This window comes from Mandrillus leucophaeus, unplaced genomic scaffold (assembly GCF_000951045.1).
Source record: "Mandrillus leucophaeus isolate KB7577 unplaced genomic scaffold, Mleu.le_1.0 Scaffold652, whole genome shotgun sequence".
Taxonomy (NCBI): Eukaryota; Metazoa; Chordata; class Mammalia; order Primates; family Cercopithecidae; genus Mandrillus; species Mandrillus leucophaeus.
Genome location: NW_012107053.1, coordinates 1,509,951 through 1,529,176, shown reverse-complemented (window position 1 = coordinate 1,529,176; position 19,226 = coordinate 1,509,951). Strand labels below are relative to the sequence as shown.

The following is a 19,226-nucleotide window of genomic DNA, read 5'->3' as shown; positions in this document are numbered from 1 at the left end:
AGTTGCTCTTCTCAAGGAGTATCTTTGTGGCATTCTCTGTATTTCCTGAATTTGAATGTTGGCCCGCCTTACTAGGTTGGGGAAGTTCTCCTGGATGATATCCTGCAGTGTATTTTCCAACTTGGTTCCGTTTTCACTGTCATTTTCAGGCACACCAATCAGACGTAGATTTGGTCTTTTCACATAATCCCCTATTTCTTGGAGGCTTTGTTCATTTTTTTTTACTCTTTTTTCTTTATACTTCTCTTCTCACTTCATTTCATTCATTTGATCTTCTATCACTGATACTCTTTCTTCCGGTTGATAGAGTAGGTTACTATAGCTTGTGCATTTGTCACATAGTTCTCGTGTCATGGTTTTCAACTCTGTGAGTTCTTTTATGGTCCTCTCTGCATTGATTATTCTGGTTATCCATTCATCCATTCTTTTTTTAGGGTTTTAGGTTCTTTGTGCTGGGTACATAGTTCCTCCTTTAGCTCTTAGAATTTTGATCGACTGAAGCCTTCTTCTCTCAACTCGTCAAAGTCATTCTCCATCCAGCTTTGTTCCATTGCTGGCGATGAGCTGCGTTCCTTTGGAGAGGGAGATGTGCTCTGATTTTTTGAATTTCCAGCTTTTCTGCACTGCTTTTTCCCCATCTTTGTGGTTTTATCTGTTGTCTTTGATGATGGTGACGTACTGATGGGGTTTTGGTGTGAGTGTCCTTTCTGTTTGTTGGTTTTCCTTCTAACAGTCAGGACCCTCAACTGCAGGTCTTTTGGAGTTTGCTTGAGGTCCACTCCGGACCCTGTTTACCTGGGTATCAGCAGTGGAGGCTGCAGAAGATAGAATATTGCTGAACAGCAAGTGTTGCTGTCTGTTTCTTGCTCTGGAAGCTTTGTCTCAGACGTATACCCAGCCGTGTGATGTGTGGTGTTGGTCTCCACCTACTGGGGGATGTCTCCCAGTTAGGCTACTTGGGTCAGGGACCCACTGACTGTCCGTTCTCAGATCTCAACCTCCATGCTGGGAGAACCACTGCTCTCTTCCCAGCTGTCAGACAGGGACATTTACATCTGCAGAGGTTTCTGCTGCTTTTTGTTTAGCTATGTCCTGTCCCCAGAGGTGGAGTCAACAGAGGCAGGCAGGCCTCCTTGAGCTGCGGTGGGCTCCACCCAATTCGAGCTTCCCTGCGGCTTTGTTTATCTACTTAAGCCTCAGCAATGGTGGGCGCCCCTCCCCCAGCCTCGTTGCCGCCTTGCAGTTAGATCTCAGACTGCTGTGCTAGCATTGAGGGAGTCTCCGTGGGCGTGGGACCCTCTGGGCCAGGTATAGGATATAATCTCCTGGTGTGCCATTTGCTAAGACCCTAGTAAAGTGCAGTATTAGGGTGGGAGTTACCCGATTTTCCAGGTGTTGTGTGTCTCAGTTTCCCTTGGCTAGGAAAAGGAATTCCCTTACCCCTTGCACTTCCCAGGTGAGGCGATGCCTCACCCTGCTTCTCCTCTCGCTGGTCGGGCTGCACCCTCTGACCAGCACTGACTGTCCGACATGCCCCAGTGAGATGAACCCAGTGCCTCAGTTGAAAATGCAGAAGTCACCGGTCTTCTGTGTCGCTCACACTGAGAGCTGCAGGCTGGAGCTGTTCCTATTCGGCCATCTTCGGTGCCCCTCACAATATTCTTAAATAGACTAATTATAAATTATCTATTTTTAAATAGAATATAAGTAAAAATGGGGCTAATTAGATGTATATTGTAATGAAAATTTTAGATTGTGTTTGTACTTTTTTTTATTTAATGGAATATTTCATGGTTTAACTTGCAATGAGAGTTAAAAAAAAGTTTACTTTGTATACCAGTCAAACTGATATTTTTGACCAAAGATTAACATTAAAAAGCAAAATTAAAGAAAATACAAATAAAATCTCATTTTTCCCAAAAAATAGTATATATTTCAAGATATCAAAATCAGATTGAAAATATTTTTAAGTTTTTAAATAAATACATTAATTTAAAATGTTAAATTTATAAAATCTAGTTCTCCTTTTAAGATATGTAGTGTTGGTATGTATACATGTATTTTCGTATACCTACAACTAACTCAATTAACTGATATCAGAGGAAACAAAGCTTTGAATTTTTCAGGTGAAAGGAATTACTAATATTTGTAGATGGATATATCCCAATTTATGATATATCAATAAATGTGTAAGCATTTTCACAAATGGAAATATTTATATTAACTTTGCAAATCATATGCCACTTAGATACCTAATATGAACAGGATTTTGAACACCAGCAAACCATCTTACCTTAGGAGATGAAATCATCATAAAAGCCAACACTTACCAAGCCCTCACTATTATGTGCTGTACACTCTCAGTGCTTACCAGGATGAAAGTCATTTGATCCTCAATTATATCAACCCTTTGAAATTGCTACTGTTACCATCCCCATCTTACCCACGAGGCAAGAGAAATTTAAATTGAGGGATTAGTTGACACAGGGTCCTAAAGCTGGTGGCACAGTCTAACCCAAATATGCTCTTAACTGACACTAGACTGCCTCTCAGGTGCTATTTTGTTGCATGCTCATAGGCTGGAAAACAGTTCAACAAAGAATTCAGTGTTTGTGTGTTTTGCAACAATGTCTTCACCATAATAGTTTTTAAAAGCATGTATATAGACAGGCACATATAATAAGCTGTCATTTCTGTGGACCCTAATGTGTTTCTTTCATTATATAATATGCCATTGTTTTTTAGATTAAATGAAAAGTATCCAGTCCTTTATGAAGACTTCGTTAAATGTTATCTAGTCCTCCTTGCTTTCCAATTAAAAGAAATTATTTTAAAGTAGATTAAACTTTATTTGGACCAGGAGATTGGGGTGGAGTAGAGCTTTAGGCAGAGTCAGGGGCTTAGGAAGCTGAATGTTTATTGCAAAATGTTTACACACTCATGTGCATATAAGTAATTTTTCAATCAGTACAGTGTAGAAGCACTATCATATGAAGGAGTCTGGAGAAAAGAACAGGAGAGCTTTGTGCTCAAGAGGACTGGTTATTACTAATTGAAAGTCTGAAGACATATATATGTGTGTGTGTGTGTATATATATATATATATTTTTTTTTTTTTGAGGTAGTGTCTCACTCTTCACTCAGGCTGGAGGGCAGTGGCGCAATCCTGGCTCGCTGCAACCATCTGCCTCCTGGGTTCAAGCAGTTCTCCCACTTCAGCCTCCTGAGTAGCTAGGACCACAGGTGTGTACCACCATGCCCGGCTAATTTTTATATTTTTTTAGTAGAGACAGGGTGTCACCCTGTTGGCCATGGCTGGTCTGGAACTCCTGACCTCGAGTGATCCACCTGCCTTGGCCTCCCAAAGTGCTGGGATTACAGGCATGAGCCATCATACCCAGCCCTGAAGATATATTTCTAATGAATGTAAGAGGATTTCTGTAAATAAACCAATAGGTAATTAGACAATATACTTTAAGATTTTCTTATCAGATAATCTAGAGATGTAAAATTTGAAATTAATTTGTGCTTCTGTGCATTTGATTCAATCTGGAGACATGCTATAAATATCTCTGAAATCTTGACAAGTGTAGCATAATCTAAGTTTATGCATTAAATTGCTTTATTTTACATGTATTTGTGACCTTATATATGTTTCAAAATTTTTACTGTTTTATTTTTATAGATTTAGGGGGTAGAAGTGCAGATTTCTTACAGGCATATATTGCATAGTGGTAAAGTCTGGCCTTTTAGGGTAGCCACTACGCAAATAATGAACGCTGTACCTGGTAGGTAATTTTTTAGCCCTCACTGCCTCCCACCCTGCCACCTTTTATAGTCTCCAGTGTCTGTTATTCCAGTCTGTATATACATATGTACTCATTGTTTAGCTCCCACTTATAGGTGAGAACATGTGGAGTTTTACTTTCTGTTTCTGAGTTATTTCACTTGGGATAATGGCCTCCAGTTCCGTCCACGTTGCTTGAAAACATGCTTTTATTCTCTTCTGTGGATGAATAGTGTGTGTTTGTTTGTGTGTGTGTGTGTGTGTCTTTTTGATACGATTTATTTTCCTTTCAATCCTAGTAGTGGAATTGCTGGATGAAATGGTTCTCTTTTTAGGTCTTGAGAAATGTCCATACTGTTTTCCATAATGATTTTACTAATTTATACTCCCACCGACAGTATACAAGTGTTCCCTTTTCTCCACATCCTCACTAACATCTGCTGTTTATTAGTTTTCTAATAACCCTTATGACTGGTGTAAGACGGTACCTCATTGTGGTTTTAATTTGCATTTATTTGGTGATTAGTGATGTTGAACATTTTTTCATATTTTTTGGCCACTTGTATGTCTTTTGAAAAATGTGTGTTCATTTCCTTTGCCCACTTTTTAATGGGATTATTTCAGTCCCGTTTGTTTATTTTTGGTTTTGTTGCATTTGCTTTTGGGGACTTGGTCATAAATTCTTTCCTGGGCCAGTGTTCAGAAGAGTTTTTCTTAGAAATTTTTCTAGGATTTTTATAGTTTCAGGTCTTAGATCTTTAATGCATCTTGAGTTTATTTTTGTATAAGGTGAGAGATATGAGTTCAGTTTCATTCTTTTGCACATGACAGTCCATTTTTCCCAGCACCGTTTATTGAATAGGGTGTCCTTTCCCTAGTGTATATTTTTGTTGACTTTGTCCAAGATCAGTTGATTGTAGGCATGTGGCTTAATTTCTGGGTTCTGTATTCTGTTACATTGATCTATGTGTCTATTTTTATCAGTACCATGCTGTTTTGGCTGCTATAGCCTTGTAGTACAATTTGCCAGGTAATGTGATACCTCCAGCTTTGTTCTTTTTGCTTAGGACTGCTTTGGCTGTTCGGCATCTTTTTTGGTTCCATATGAATTATAGGGTTGGTTTTTCTAATTCTGTAAAAAATGACTTTGGTAATTTGATAGGAATTGAATTGGACTTGTAGATAGCTTTAGGCAGTATGGTCTTTTTAACTATACTGATCCTTCCAGTCTATGCACGTGGGATGTTTTTCCATTTGTTTGTGTCACAGTTTTCTTTATCAGTGTTTTGTAGTTCTCCTGGTACACATCCTTCACCTTCTTGGTTAAATGTATTCCTAGGTAGTTCTTGACTTGGTCCTCAGCGAGGTTGTTTTTGGCATATAGAAATGCTACTGATTTCTGTAGATTGCGTCCTGAAACTTTACTGACTTCATTTATTAAATCTAAGAGTTTTTTGGTGGAAAATATGTCTTAATAGGTTAAGGAAATGGAAGGGATTCTGAAGAGAAGATATCCCAATTCTTTACCTGCATTAATATTGGCTGCATCAGCAGCTGGTGATACAGTGGATAAAAATACAGTAGAATTTATGGAGAAAAGGATAAAAAAGCTAGAAGCTGATCTGGAGGGCAAAGATGAAGAAGCAAAGAAAAGCCTTCGTACCATGGAACAGCAGTTTCAGAAAATGAAGGTAAGTGCTAAGTAGCCTCAGAGATAAATTAAGGTCAGAGATGGACAGTGGGGGCTGGCATTTCTTAGGATCTCACTTTAACAAATAGCTATAAACATTCTTCCCCATGAAACCTTTACCACTGGTATCAATAGGTGCAAAAGAAACCAAGTCCATCCTATTTTGGTGTCCTCTTTCAGCAACTTTTCTTTTTATTTCTGACAGAATAATCAAGCACAAGATAATCTTTACATCACCTCTCTCAATATGAGAATTAGTGGAAATTAAGTCATGAAAAAGCAGAATAAAACACACCTGATATGTATTCAGTACAAAAGGAAAAAAGAAATTACCATGTTTGAAAATATTTTCACTGAAATTTATCTAGAGAAGGGTAAGGGAATAAGACAGAAGTCTGCACTTTAGGAACAGCGGGTAGGGAGCATCTTCCAGAAATGTCTTACTTTCTGAGTTTTCCATTATTTTGTGAAACAGGAATGAATCAGAAAATACAAATGCTAGAACAGACCAAGTATGAAAGAGGACATATTTAATTTACTTTAAAAAAACATTTTGTAGACCAATAACAGTTATAGATTATTTTTAAAAATTTGTTGAGCACATGGTTTCTGTCAGGAATTCATGCTAGATACTTTCATAAATATCCCTGTTCATCTCGCATAATCCTTCCAAACACCTGTGAGGAGTAGATATTGTTAACACTATATTGCAGATGAGGGAGCTGAGATGTTCTAGGAAGTTCATCTCAATTCTCCACAGATTTATATCCTGAGAAAAGCGACAAATGAAAGAACATTAGATTCCAGAAACAGTAGAAGGTTGATAACCGGGAAATAATACAGTGGCCTGGTAATTAAGGTCACATCAAGGAGGTTGGGTTTCTTCCATTCCACCCTCTTTTACACATAGATAGATAGACGGATGGATGGATAGGTAGGTAGGTAGGTAGATAGGTAGGTAGGTAGGTAGGTAGATAGATTGATAGATAGATAGATAGATAGATAGATAGATAGATAGAGAGATAGAGAGATAGCTATAGAGATATAGAGATACAGATCCCTGATAACATGCTGGTATCAATTACCAGCATGGAGTCTAGCAAACAATTAATGACAGATCCCTGATAACATGCTGGTATCAATTACCAGCATGGAGTCTAGCAAACAATTAATGATTATAATTATTATTAGTGTTCCACCAACCAAATAAGACTCTCAGGTATAAACTCCAACCCCCTACTCCACTTTTATATATCCAAATCTAAACACTCTTTCTTTTTGCAGCCGCCTGCCCCATCCCACTCCTGCCTTTGCTCACTACTTGCCTCTTCCCCCTTTCGTTTCTGATTCCCTGTATATACCAAGCATTCGACCAGCTTTGCATATGCTCTTCCTACTTCCAAAACATCCCTGAGTCCACCTAACCCCAAATTAACACTCATCTCTCAAGACCGAACATAAATGTGCTGTCTCTGTGTAGTCTTCCCACCTTCTGTCAAGCCTCCAGACACTTGGGCAGCCTCGCCTCCTCTACACTCACTGCACTATGTTCACAGGCCCATTATTGCACTTATGGGACATTGTAGCTGCTGCCATGTTGCTCTCCTCACCAAGCTGTGAGCTATTTGAAAATAAGAACTGAGTCTTTTTGTTGCTAGAACCTGCATATTGCCTGGCATAAGGTCATAGCTCGGTAAATATCCGTTGAATGAATGAGCAAACACTGCTGGTGCCTCCCTCTGTAGGAGAAATTATTTATTTCATTTGCTGAACACTAAACAAAATATTAAAGCTCCAGTATACAAATTCCAGGCCATTTTACTCTCTATGAAATTAATAAATTGATGTTAGAAAGTTGAAAATGTGCTGCTTCCCAAAGACTTCAGTGTCCCCAGTTGTTTTACTGTTTATCCTCAAAGAGTGTGCTGACAGTTTGCATGGAAAAGGCTGCATAATAATAGGTTTTGTTGTGAGGTTTAAAATAAATTTTGCAGTGTGTAAGAACATAGGTAAGTTAATGTTTATGAAGCAACATATCAATTATTAAATTACATAACATATGTCAAGAATACATAATGTTATGCCCTGAAAGAATAGGACTTCAATACCTTTGACTCACTCAAGAAACAGAATTGTAGACATCAGAATGTATGATGAGTACCTGAATAAAGGATTAGGTAGAACCCAGTAGTGTGCAGGGCTTCAGCAACTAATGAAACGTTTAACAGGTGTTTGGCATTACATGGATTCTTTCGTTCAGATTCAGTATGAACAAAGACTAGAGCAGCAGGAGCAGCTACTTGCCTGCAAATTGAATCAACATGACTCTCCCAGAATTAAAGCACTAGAGAAGGAACTTGATGACATTAAGGAAGCCCATCAAATCACTGTAAGAAACCTTGAAGCCGAAATAGACATTCTTAAACATCAGAATGCTGAATTAGACGTCAAGAAAAATGATAAAGATGATAAAGATTTTCAGTCTATAGAATTCCAGGTGGAACAGGCTCATGCTAAAGCTAAATTAGTAAGACTCAATGAAGAACTGGCTGCAAAAAAGAGAGAAATACAAGACCTTTCAAAAACTGTGGAGAGGCTTCAGAAAGAAAGAAGAATGATGCTATCAAATCAGAACTCTAAGGGCAGAGAGGAAATGTCTGCCAAAAGGGCAAAGAAAGATGTTTTGCACTCAAGTAAAGGGAATGCTAACTCCTTCTCTGGAACCCTGGACAGCAAGCTTTACCAACCACATACTTTCACTGATTCCCATGTTTCAGAAGTTTTACAAGAAAACTACAGATTAAAAAATGAGCTAGAGGGATTAATTTCAGAGAAGAATGAGCTGAAGGTGAAATCTGAAGCAGCAATCAATCAATTTGAAAACTCCATGAGAAGGTAAAATGGTAAATTATAAATATTTGTAAAAATAAAAAGATAAAAATTGAAAAATTATAAGATATATTTCCTCCAGATAATTAGTTTGACCCAGAACTGAATTCATAAGTGAATATTAATAAATTATATTACATTGCTGAGCATATATCTGTTTCAGGATAGGGTCTTCTACCTGCTGGTGGCCCAAATTCTGATGTACCTGAACCTCTGTGTCAACCCAAATTGTGTCCTTGGGCTCGCCAGTCTTGCCTTTTGGCGTGTACCCATATGATATTAATAAGCTGACTCACTGGGCTCTTCTAGCAAAGGAATGTCATAGTTCATTATTGCTATAGGCAGATTGCTTTCAGAAAACAGTTATTGTTAAAGCTAGTTGGCAGTCTAAAAGGAAAAGGTCCTCTTTTCAAAAATCACTTTTCAAATTGACCTTGTGATCACATCCATTCATGCCTTAAGGAACTTTATACTCATGCATTTCCTTCTCACAATCTCCATTTGCTATCCACTGTCTCTTTCCTCTGAGTCTTTTGACATCCTCAGATCTTTTTTCACCTGATCAAATTCCAATCCCGTCTTTCAGTACCCGTTTTTCACAAGTAGTCTTTTATTTCTATCTCACTTCCTCTTAAATATGGCTTTCATCATCACCCCTTTTAAACCTGGTCTCAATAATGACCTTTCCCAGGCCAGTGGCATTTTCTCCATCCTCATTTTCTTCAACAGTGTTGACCACACTACTTCTCCTGAAATGCCTTCCTCCCTTAACCTCTGTGACTTGGCAGTTCTGACCAAAACTCCTTTTCTGTTTCTTTTTCTGAATTCTGACCCTTCTTCCTTCTCCAGCCCCAAAAATCTGGCTTTCTACCAGCATTGAGCTCTTGGTTTTCTGTTCATTCTCTGTTCTTTCTCCATTGCTAAACTTACCCATTCTTATGGTTTCTATGAACCATGACTTCTAGATTTACTTTTAAAGTTTGTTCTCTTTGCTGAGTTCAGATGTGAAACCTGGAACTATTTATTGGATTGCTTCTCTTGGAATCACCAATACCTCAAGTTTCCTTTTTTTAGCTGTAAATTAGTTCCTCTTCCCAAGCTCCCCTTCCCTGTCTATATTTATTTTAATTACCAGGCCAGCTTTATCTCTGTTATTCCTTGGGTATAAATGTTTCCCGTTTTCCATTCTTCCTTACTTTAATAAACCAGTGCTACCATTATACAATTTTCCCACTCCAATCTTCCTTCTTTTTTTTAACCTTCCCCAGTCATCTTGCTTAAAAATCATTCATATTCTTTAAATACTCATACACCTGGGTCATTCTGCTCTCCAGTGACTCCCAACTTCCTTAAATATCAAGACTAAATTTCTCTGCCTGGCATCTCAAGTCTCATCACTATTCTAATACTACTGTACTTACCTAATCTGTCACATTTCCTCATGCCTTTTGCTCATTCTTGTTATAAGTACTACCTTCACATAACATTTCATGGAACTTCCCAGGAAATTGCCTTCTCCTACCCCTAACTCCTACAAAACTTACTAATATGTACCAAGAAAGGATTAATCATACCCAGCCTTGTAGTTCCTTAAGAACTGCTGTAAGATTATGCTTCTTTGCATCCCCACAGCAGTGTGCTGTAGGAGCAGAAGGAGCATGGGAAACACCCAACAAATGCTTATTGACTGGCAGCTATGGCAGTGAGTGAGTCATGTTGTTACCATATGGCAGTCATATTGCTACCAAATGGAAACTTTGTTTCTTAAGTCCTGAATATTATGATAGTAGCATGAAACTGTTTAATAAGAACCACATTCTTTCCAGGAAAGAATTTAAAATTCAGGTTTTCCTATAAATTTTCCTGTACATCATATAAAATTTGTTAATATTGTCAATCTGTTTCTTAGATAAGTCTGGACCTGAGAAGTGAAGAATAAACTTTTCTAGCCCCATATTTCGACTTTTTACTATCATTCAGTTATATGTGCTTTAATTTAGGTTTTTATTCTTTTCCTAGGACCCTAATCACACTGTTTCCATGGAGAAATATTCATATGGTGAAATAAGCAATGGTTAAATTTGTCTGTAGTTGGAAAGCACCATATTAATATAGCAGTTCTCTAAAATACATGCTTTAAGTTAAATCCTGTTATTTTCAAAGTCTTTCCAGTAAGAGAGAAAATGTTTATCTGTAGAAAGTGTATCAAATCTTTATTTATAATTTTAACCATTTACTGAACTGCCTCTGAATAAATTTTATCACAGAGACAAATGAATAGTCTCTCACAGTTACAGTCCAAATTACTTAATTGCATATTTCAAGCATAATATGTCCTGAGAATTACCATAAAGATTGGCTCATTCTCACAACATGCAACTAGCCCTGGAGTCTTATGCATGGATTGAAAATTGGTTAATGCTGCCTACAAGGCATTGAAGATTCTAAAGGGAACAGCTGTGATTTTCCAGTGAAGCATCTGGGCAAGAAATCTGAGTTTATCTTAAAAGATCAAATGTCAAGTGCTTTACTTTAAATTCAGTTATTTTGGAACCCTAGATTCCCTCAGAAGGTATAGCCTCAGGTTGGGGATAAAGTGGAGATATATCACTATTTCCTCAAGTTTGCCCTTATAAAATTCAGTAAATAATAGCTCATGGATTGGTCCTAAGAACTCATAGGCAGTAATGTATAAAGCACCTAACACAGTACAGTTAATATTGGTGCCCATTTTCCGTTTTCTTAATTTCCAGGTTTCTTACACTGTTTTTGTGCTAAGTCTGAATTAGAGGTTGAAGAGCCGCTTTTATGTGTGGTTTTCTTTCATTTGCTCTGTAGGGTCAAGGAAGATACTGCAGCATATGTTGCATCCCTCAAAGCATCTCATCAGAGAGAAATAGAGAAACTCCTTTGCCAAAATGCAGTAGAAAATTCTTCTTCCAAAGTAACTGAACTAAATCGTAAAATAGCAACTCAAGAGGTAGATGACAAATCTATTTTATCTTTTGACTTGAATAAATTTGTTTTGACTTTAATGAGATTAAAGTTAACATTGTTTTATTTGGAAATGTTTTAACTTTTTAATCTTGGTGATAGAAATGGGAAACTATTATTGGCCTGATTTCTTTTTTAAAGAAGAAAATATTATATGTTTAATTTTTTTAAAGAAGATAATACTGTGTATTTAATTTTTCTACTTTAAAACTATACCATATAAATGTTTTTTACAGTTTTGTTCCTATACTTCTCAAATAAGTCTTTTTCTAAATTTGTTGTCACAGGTGGTGAGGTATATGTCTAACATGATTAGGACCGTTGTACTTGAACTTGGATGTTGAACTGAGTCTCTAAGTCCCAGCTGACAGTTATCCTTAGATATTCTTCCTGCCCCATGATCTTTTATTTATTGAACAAATGATTCAGGTCAATAGACAATGAGGCACTGGAATAAAATAATGAACAGAGAGATACACAGCTCTCGCTCTGATGGAGCATAGTCTTCTAAGAATTATTAAAGGGAATGCTGCCAACTCATCAGCATTTCCTCAAATAAATGTGTGTTTCTTTTTGAATAATAGGTATATCTACTTAGAATATCTATGAGCGTTACCCTGTGGCCTGTCTTCTGTACTGTTTGTCTCTTATAAAAATAGCTAAAATAGGACTTTTATCTACAATCTACTTTCAAATGGTATATCCAAGAAAATGAAAAGGTGGCAAATCAGCCACCTTTTGGGTTATCAAGTTGAAAAATATATGAATGTTTATTGTGTTCATCTTGTCTGTAGGTTTCAATTTTAAGAAGGAAGCTCAGGGAGAAAAACATCAAGAAAGAATTATCTCACCAAGTATAATTATTTAATACCATCTTAATTAAAAATAAATTCCTCAATTGGGGAAGTTTGAATATGGACTGGCTATTGATACTAAGAAATTACTATAAATTTTCATAGGTATAAAATGTTATGGTTTTGTGAGAAATGCCCTTATTCTAAAGAGATGTATGTTGAAGCATTTGAAGGTTTTGTTTGAGACAGTCTCTTTGTGTCACCCAGGCTGTCTTAGCTCACTGCAACCTCTGCCTCCCAGGTTCAAGCGATTCTCCTGCCTCAGCCTTCCAAGTAGCTGGGATTACAGGTGTGCACCACCATGCCTGGCTAATTTTTATATTTTTGGTAGAGATGGGGTTTCACCATGTTGGCCAGGGTGGTCTCAAACTTCTGACCTCAAGTGATCTGCCCACTTTGGCCTCCCAAAGTGACATTTGAAGTATTTAGGGGCAAAATGTATTGAAGTCTGTAACTGAACTTCAGATCCCTGAGAAAAAAAAGGACTGTTTGACTACATTAATGAAAAATACTTAAAGTGCCTTTCGAAAGTAACAATCCATACAGCCTTACAGAGAACCTCTCTGGCCTTATCCTCCATAAGAATAGGGTGTCAGAAGGCAACTGTAAGCATTCTATCAAGTGATTTTGTAGTAAGGAATAGTCTGGGAGAGGTGGGAAAGGTAGTATTATGATGCCGTAGTGCCATAAATGTTATTTTCCCAGAGTTATAAAGGTAATATTGTAAAATTGAGTTAAAGAGAAGTCAGCATAGTCTGATCATTAAAAGTACAGCATTAGAGATAAGATAAATTTTTCACAATTTCTCTTAGTTTCTTAATGAAAGTATCTGTACATGTATTTCAGTTTACCTAAAAATATGAGACTGATATTATTTCACAGGTATTATGAGGCTTGTGTTATATTTAATCAATAGTTCTTAAATAAAAACTATCACACTTAACTACAGAGTATAAAGATAGTGTTGTCTACCTTTTTCCAAATGTGTAGACTTTCTAGAGCTTTATTTTAAAAGGACTTTTTCTAGTCATGAAAAATGTTCATGTTTATTTTCCCCCCTTTTATTGATATATAATGATTTAGATATTTATGGGATACATGTGAATGTTTGCTACATGCAAAGAATGTGTAATAATCAAGTCAGGGTAACTGAGATTTCTGTCACCTTGAGCATTCATTTTTATGTCTTGGTATCACTTCAAACCTTCTCTTCTAGTTACCTTGAAATACACATAATATTGTTGCTAAGTATAGCCACTCTGGTCTGCTATTAAACATTAGAACTTATTTCATCTATCTAACTGTATGTTTGTACCCATAACCAACCTCTCTTCATCCTTCCCAACCCCCCACTCCCATCTCTGGTATCTATTGTTCTATTCTCTGTGTTCATGAGATCAAGTTTTTTAGCTCTCATATGTGAGTGAGAACATGCAGTATTTTTCTGTGCCTAGCTTACTGAACATAATGACCTTCAGTTCCATCCATTTTGCTACATATTATATTATTTCCTTCTTATTTAAGGCTGAATTGTATTCCATTGGGTATATATGCCACATTTCTTTTCGTCTGTTGATGGGAACTTAGGTTGATTCCATATCTTTACTATTGTGAATAGTGCTGCAATAAACATGCAAGTGCCAGGTGTCCCTTTGATATACAAATTTCTTTTCCTTTGGATAGATACCCAGTAGTGGGATTGCTGGATAATACAATAATTTTGGTTTTAGTTTTTTGAGAACTCTCTATAATTTTTTTCCATAGTAGTTGTACTAACGTACATTCCCACCAACAGTATATAAGTTTCCTTTTGTGAGTTGGCTTTCTTATATTTTTCAGATAGTGTTCAAGGAGGAGCTTTATTAACTCAGCACTTCTAACAATTTCCTAGGTACTTATAAGACATTTCCAAAGTCAAGTTAATGAGCTGCAGAGTAAACAAGAGTCTCTTGTAGTTTCTCAAGTTCGAGAAGAAATTCTACAGAAAGAGGTAAGAAATAGTCAAAATATTGGGCTAAAATAAGTTTCAAGTTCGCGAAGAAATTCTACAGAAAGAGGTAAGAAATAGCCAAAATATTGGGCTAAAATAAGTTTCTTAGGCATTTCAATCATACTCAAATTTATAAATTTTTTACCTAAGCGTACAAATAGACATAACCTGAAAGTATCACGTGTCAAGAAAATATTAGTAGCATGTTCATGTAAAATCTGCTTTCCCCAGGTGAAGTTCAGATATTAAGTCATTAAGTTGTCTACATTTTATTTGCTATTGAGATTTTGTGGATAGTGGGGAAAATGGGATGGGAGATGTTTGGGTGTTCTGTTTGTTTTCTTCAGGAGACAATTGAATAGTGAAGGCCGTTTCTGTGTTAAGTACTGTCAAGGAGGAAAAATAATTTTTTCCTCAACCCTCATGAGTTTTTAGTTGAGACAGACCCCATAAAAAAAGACAGATTAATAAGAGAAAAACAAGTTTATTAACACGTGCAGCACACGATGTGGGAGAAACTGCAACACAAAGTAATTCAAAATGGTGGCTTAGGACTCTCCGAGTTGGTAGCTTTGAAGAGATTTGGATTAGAGATTGTGAGATCAGAGATTGGCAAAGGAAGAGAAAAACATCGATTGGAACAAGTGCAACTGAACAAATTTAAGTACATCGTCCCATATCAAATCATTGTCTTAGTGCTGAGAACAGGTCAATTCAATTAAGCAATTGTGTCTCATTTCAGGAGATATTGCAGGTGTGCTGTCATCAAAGTTAGGCCTCTATATGGTGATTTAATAAGAGGCATTTCTGTGGAAACAAAAGAAAAACAAAAGTTAATGGTAGGAGTAGTCTATATACTAATTTCTGAATCCTAAGAGCAGCTAATCAAGAGTTCTAGATGTTGATCTCAAAGCATTTCTTACAGTTTGAGTATCTAGTTATAAAGTGTGTGGCCCATGCAGCAATTGGCATGAAAATTTTCCATATATGAGCTGTTGTGGTGATTCTCTGCAGTTTATATCAAGTTATTCAGCTTCAGCTTATTAGGATTTTAGGAAAAGGGCAGTTAAATATTTTAGTGATTCCAAGCCAGGAGGGTAGGAGAAAAATTCGAAATACTAGTTTGGAGAATTATTGACAGAAATCTAGAGTAGATTACATGTAAATAATAAAACCCCAGAGATAAAGAACAAGGCTAGAATCTGATATCTACAAGGGTGTGTTACAGTTTTCTAATGAAGCACAGTATTTTTCTCTCTGCAGTCACCCTGATTTCTATCAGAGATAATCACAATAAGACCAATTTGTTGGCAAAAATAAGTCTAGTCTCATTAAACTTGGCTTGGTTATTTGCATAAAAAGTGCAGCAGGAATAGTGATTAATCATATAGGCTCTTTTATAAGTCTGTTTTGCTGGAACTTGTCATAAGGATTCTCAGATTGGCCCTTCATTAGCTTCTCCAGGCTAGGAATGCATGCCAAAGGCTTGCCTCAGATTTTTGCCTCCGATACCGATAGATCCAGGTAAATTCTTTTATTTTCTAGAGATCCCCCAAATATTCTGAGGCTCCTGGGCTTGCCAGGAAGTGACATTTCTTACTCATCTGTAAGGAAACCGTGTATATAAGGTACCAAGCCAGTTTTTTCCAAGGGACTTTATTGGCGTCAGAAAGTCAATGTATTTTTTGAAACTGTCTGATTATATCTGATTCGATGCACATTCTGAAATATGATATTCCAGTCAAAGCCTTGGTAATGTAACTGATGTTTCCAGTTGTGTTAAAGAGAACAGATTCTTACTGAACTTATGCAAATACTTACATAGCTATGAAAATAAGAATACTCAACTAATGGTTTCTGGAGAGAGAGAGGGAAAAAAGATAAATATTTCAATTCTGTTTACAAAAGTATAATTTACCAAATTGCTGTAAGCTATGGATAGCTTAAGAGAAAAACTTCTCTTGCAGAATATTAAAGAATCAGCAGTGTTTTAAACAAAGTCCCTGAAAAGAATTCTTCATCAGTTTATTTAGTCCCATGTAATTAATTCTTGTTCTGCTTGATGTTGGGTTAGCACTTCTATGAACCAATCATTCTTTTCATTAGAATTCTGAAAAATTAGTACCCGGCCAAATGTTATAATCTTGAAGTTATCAGAAACCTGTACTTGTCAGAGTCCTTTCCATGAATCTTTCTGAAGATAAAACACTTCGTATTTATAGTTGCTTACAAAAGCTCTTAGGAAAGTAACAGAGTAAAACAATTAACTCTCTGTGGATGACAAGACTTTAAACTTGCCATGGTTAAACATCTGATGAGAGTTCATTATAATGCACTTGATATGGAAATTTACTTATTTTTGTGACAATACAACATTTTAAGATATTAACTAGAATTATTACTGATAACATCATACCAAGGCATACCAGATTTTTAGGAATTGTATACAACTTCTGGAACATTTGTTAATGATATATCCATACAAAAATAACTCAAAGAAGATTAAACATTGTCTTTGTCAGTGATTCCCATACAATTTATCATGTCAAATAAACCTAATTGCTTTGAATTTATCTGGGAGAAAGAACAGATTCTTTTGAGATTTTCCAGGGCCCTCTGGAACATCCCAAAGCTAGTTTGAGGTCAAAAGAATTTAATATATAATTTGATTTGGGGAAGTTGTCAAAAATGTCAAGAAGTTTAAAACATTTGGTTAAATAGGATCACAGGTCATTATGAAACAATACTTAGTTATCCAAAGTAGATTCTAAAGGCAAATACAGAAAATCACATAGTGAGAAGACTCAGTTTCCCTAAGTAATCAAAGAACTGATAGAGACCATAGGAAACACAGGAAGTTATTTTACTGAAACACAAAATCTTTGCTTTCTACGTAAATTAACTTAAAAGTAAAGAAAATCTTAATCTTATCAAGAGCAGACCAGTGCTCCAAGAAAGCTTTGTTGTTTTAAAAGAGAAAACCAGTTTCTAGTTTTCTCCACTGTACTTCTGACATTAAGGCTCATTTTTAAAACCCTTATAATAAATACATTCTGTTTATCTTCTGCTCAGATACATAAGATATTCATACATTCTGACTTTCTCTCTCCCTCTCCAAGCTTTCTATATTCATTCATTTTTTTGTTCTTCATTCTCCTTTTTCATTCTAAAACAGTCTGTCATTCTACTTTAGTACAGATTTAATTATCCTTTTTCCTTTAACAAAAACACATCTTCATTCCTCATAACTTTTCTTACCAAAACTACGTATTATTTTTCTTGTATATTATGCATACAAAGTTGTTTCTCTAATCTTTAGTAGTGTTAAATATATGTATATTAGAACTTTTAATCCTTAGTAACATTAATTTCTTATGAAAACTACAAAGCAGCTATGACCTGTCATATACCAGCATTTTGTAGATTATCATTTCATGATTTCTAGAAGCATATTTTTATCGTTTTTTTAATGTGACAATAAGAACAGGTGATTTGTTTCTCTGTAAAAATTAAGAAGCCAAGGTAGATAATCTTACATTCAGCAACATGAGTCTATGAAACGTAAGTTAGTGTTTCAGTATATTTGGAAATGATCTAGATATTCAATGAATATTTATTATTTAACTTAGCAAAACCCCAAGGATGTTAAGTTATACCAAAAAGATTTGGGTAACTAATTTTTTTCTACAAACATAAAACAATCATTATTGAAGACTATAAATTTTATCCCACTAATATTTACTTAATGTACTTGTTATTAACAATTATGCTTGGATTGCTCATGAAAATTCATGAGCCATTAAACAGCTAGTCATCATCTTATTTTCCTGTACTATTTTTACAACACATGCATGTTAGGCAAGCAGCAAAGTTAAATACATGTTTTTCTTTTCCTGCTGTGCTTAATATACATGGAATAATGGATACTGTACTTCAACTTGCACGTTTGATTTGGGAATTAACTCCTAGGTCTTTAATTTTAAATATGTAGCAGAGATACTTTTTTGACTAGTAAACCCAGGTAGCATAAGGGTTGTATGTCTGCATTATACTTACTGTTGACAACTCTGAAGGCATGCCTATTTTTATTAAGTCAATAATATTAAACTAATCATATACCAGAATTACCTGAGACACATGAACTTGAAAAGCATTTGGGTTAGTTTCTATATTTCTGAGAGTTTTGGGAATTCTTAATTTATGTAAGTGCTTCTTTTTCTTTAAGCCAATTAAATAGTGCTCTTTTTTGAATTACTGTTGACAGTACCATCCAGAGGTAGAAAAAAATATGTATACATATATATACACACACACACATAGATGTATGTAAACATAATGCAGAGATCATATAGATTTCATTTTAAAGTTTTAGCCATGAGACAGGCACAATAATATAAAACTCACTAATTTTTTTTATATAGAATAAAATTTAATAAATTTCTCTAGCATACACACTTCCCCAAACCACACAGCCCTCAGAGTATCATGTAATGAGTTCCTTGTCACTTGCTGACCATTTGCTTTTGCAGTTATCACTTAACTGCCTTAATCGTGTACCTAGTGCAAGGGCACTTAGTCAAGAGGATGCAATCTAAAGTATATTTCACACTTCCACTCGCGATGGCAGGTGCTTAGGACATAGATAAATTCACCTAGGAAAAGGGTTGTCTTTTTTCTTTTTTTTTTTTTAATTATACTTTAAGTTCTAGGGTACATGTGCACAACGTGCAGGTTTGTTACATATATATATACATATGCCATGTTGGTGTGCTGCACCCATTAACTCATCATTTACATTAGGTATATCTCCTAATGCTATCCCTCCCCACTACCCCTTCCCCACTATAGGACCCGGTGTGTGATGCTTCCCTTCCTGTGTCCAAGTGATCTCATTGTTCAATTCCCACCTATGAGTGAGAACATGCGGTATTTGGTTTTCTGTTCTTGTGATAGTTTGCTGAGAATGATGGTTTCCAGCTGCATCCATGTCCCTACAAAGGACACAAACTCATCCTTTTTTAT

The 19,226-nt window shown here is 35.9% G+C and overlaps 1 protein-coding gene across 2 annotated transcripts in view; it reads left to right on the top strand.

Annotated features, from left to right (window-relative positions):
- Nucleotides 1–19,226, top strand: part of CEP162 (centrosomal protein 162kDa) — a 109,004-nt gene that overhangs the window by 66,961 nt on the left and 22,817 nt on the right. For both annotated transcript variants that reach the window (XM_012001207.1, XM_012001206.1), the window contains exons 22-25: nt 5,266–5,478; nt 7,738–8,372; nt 11,205–11,346; nt 14,106–14,204. In XM_012001207.1, the coding sequence (XP_011856597.1) occupies nt 5,266–5,478; nt 7,738–8,372; nt 11,205–11,346; nt 14,106–14,204 (1,089 nt within the window). The remainder of the gene's footprint in view (nt 1–5,265; nt 5,479–7,737; nt 8,373–11,204; nt 11,347–14,105; nt 14,205–19,226) is intronic.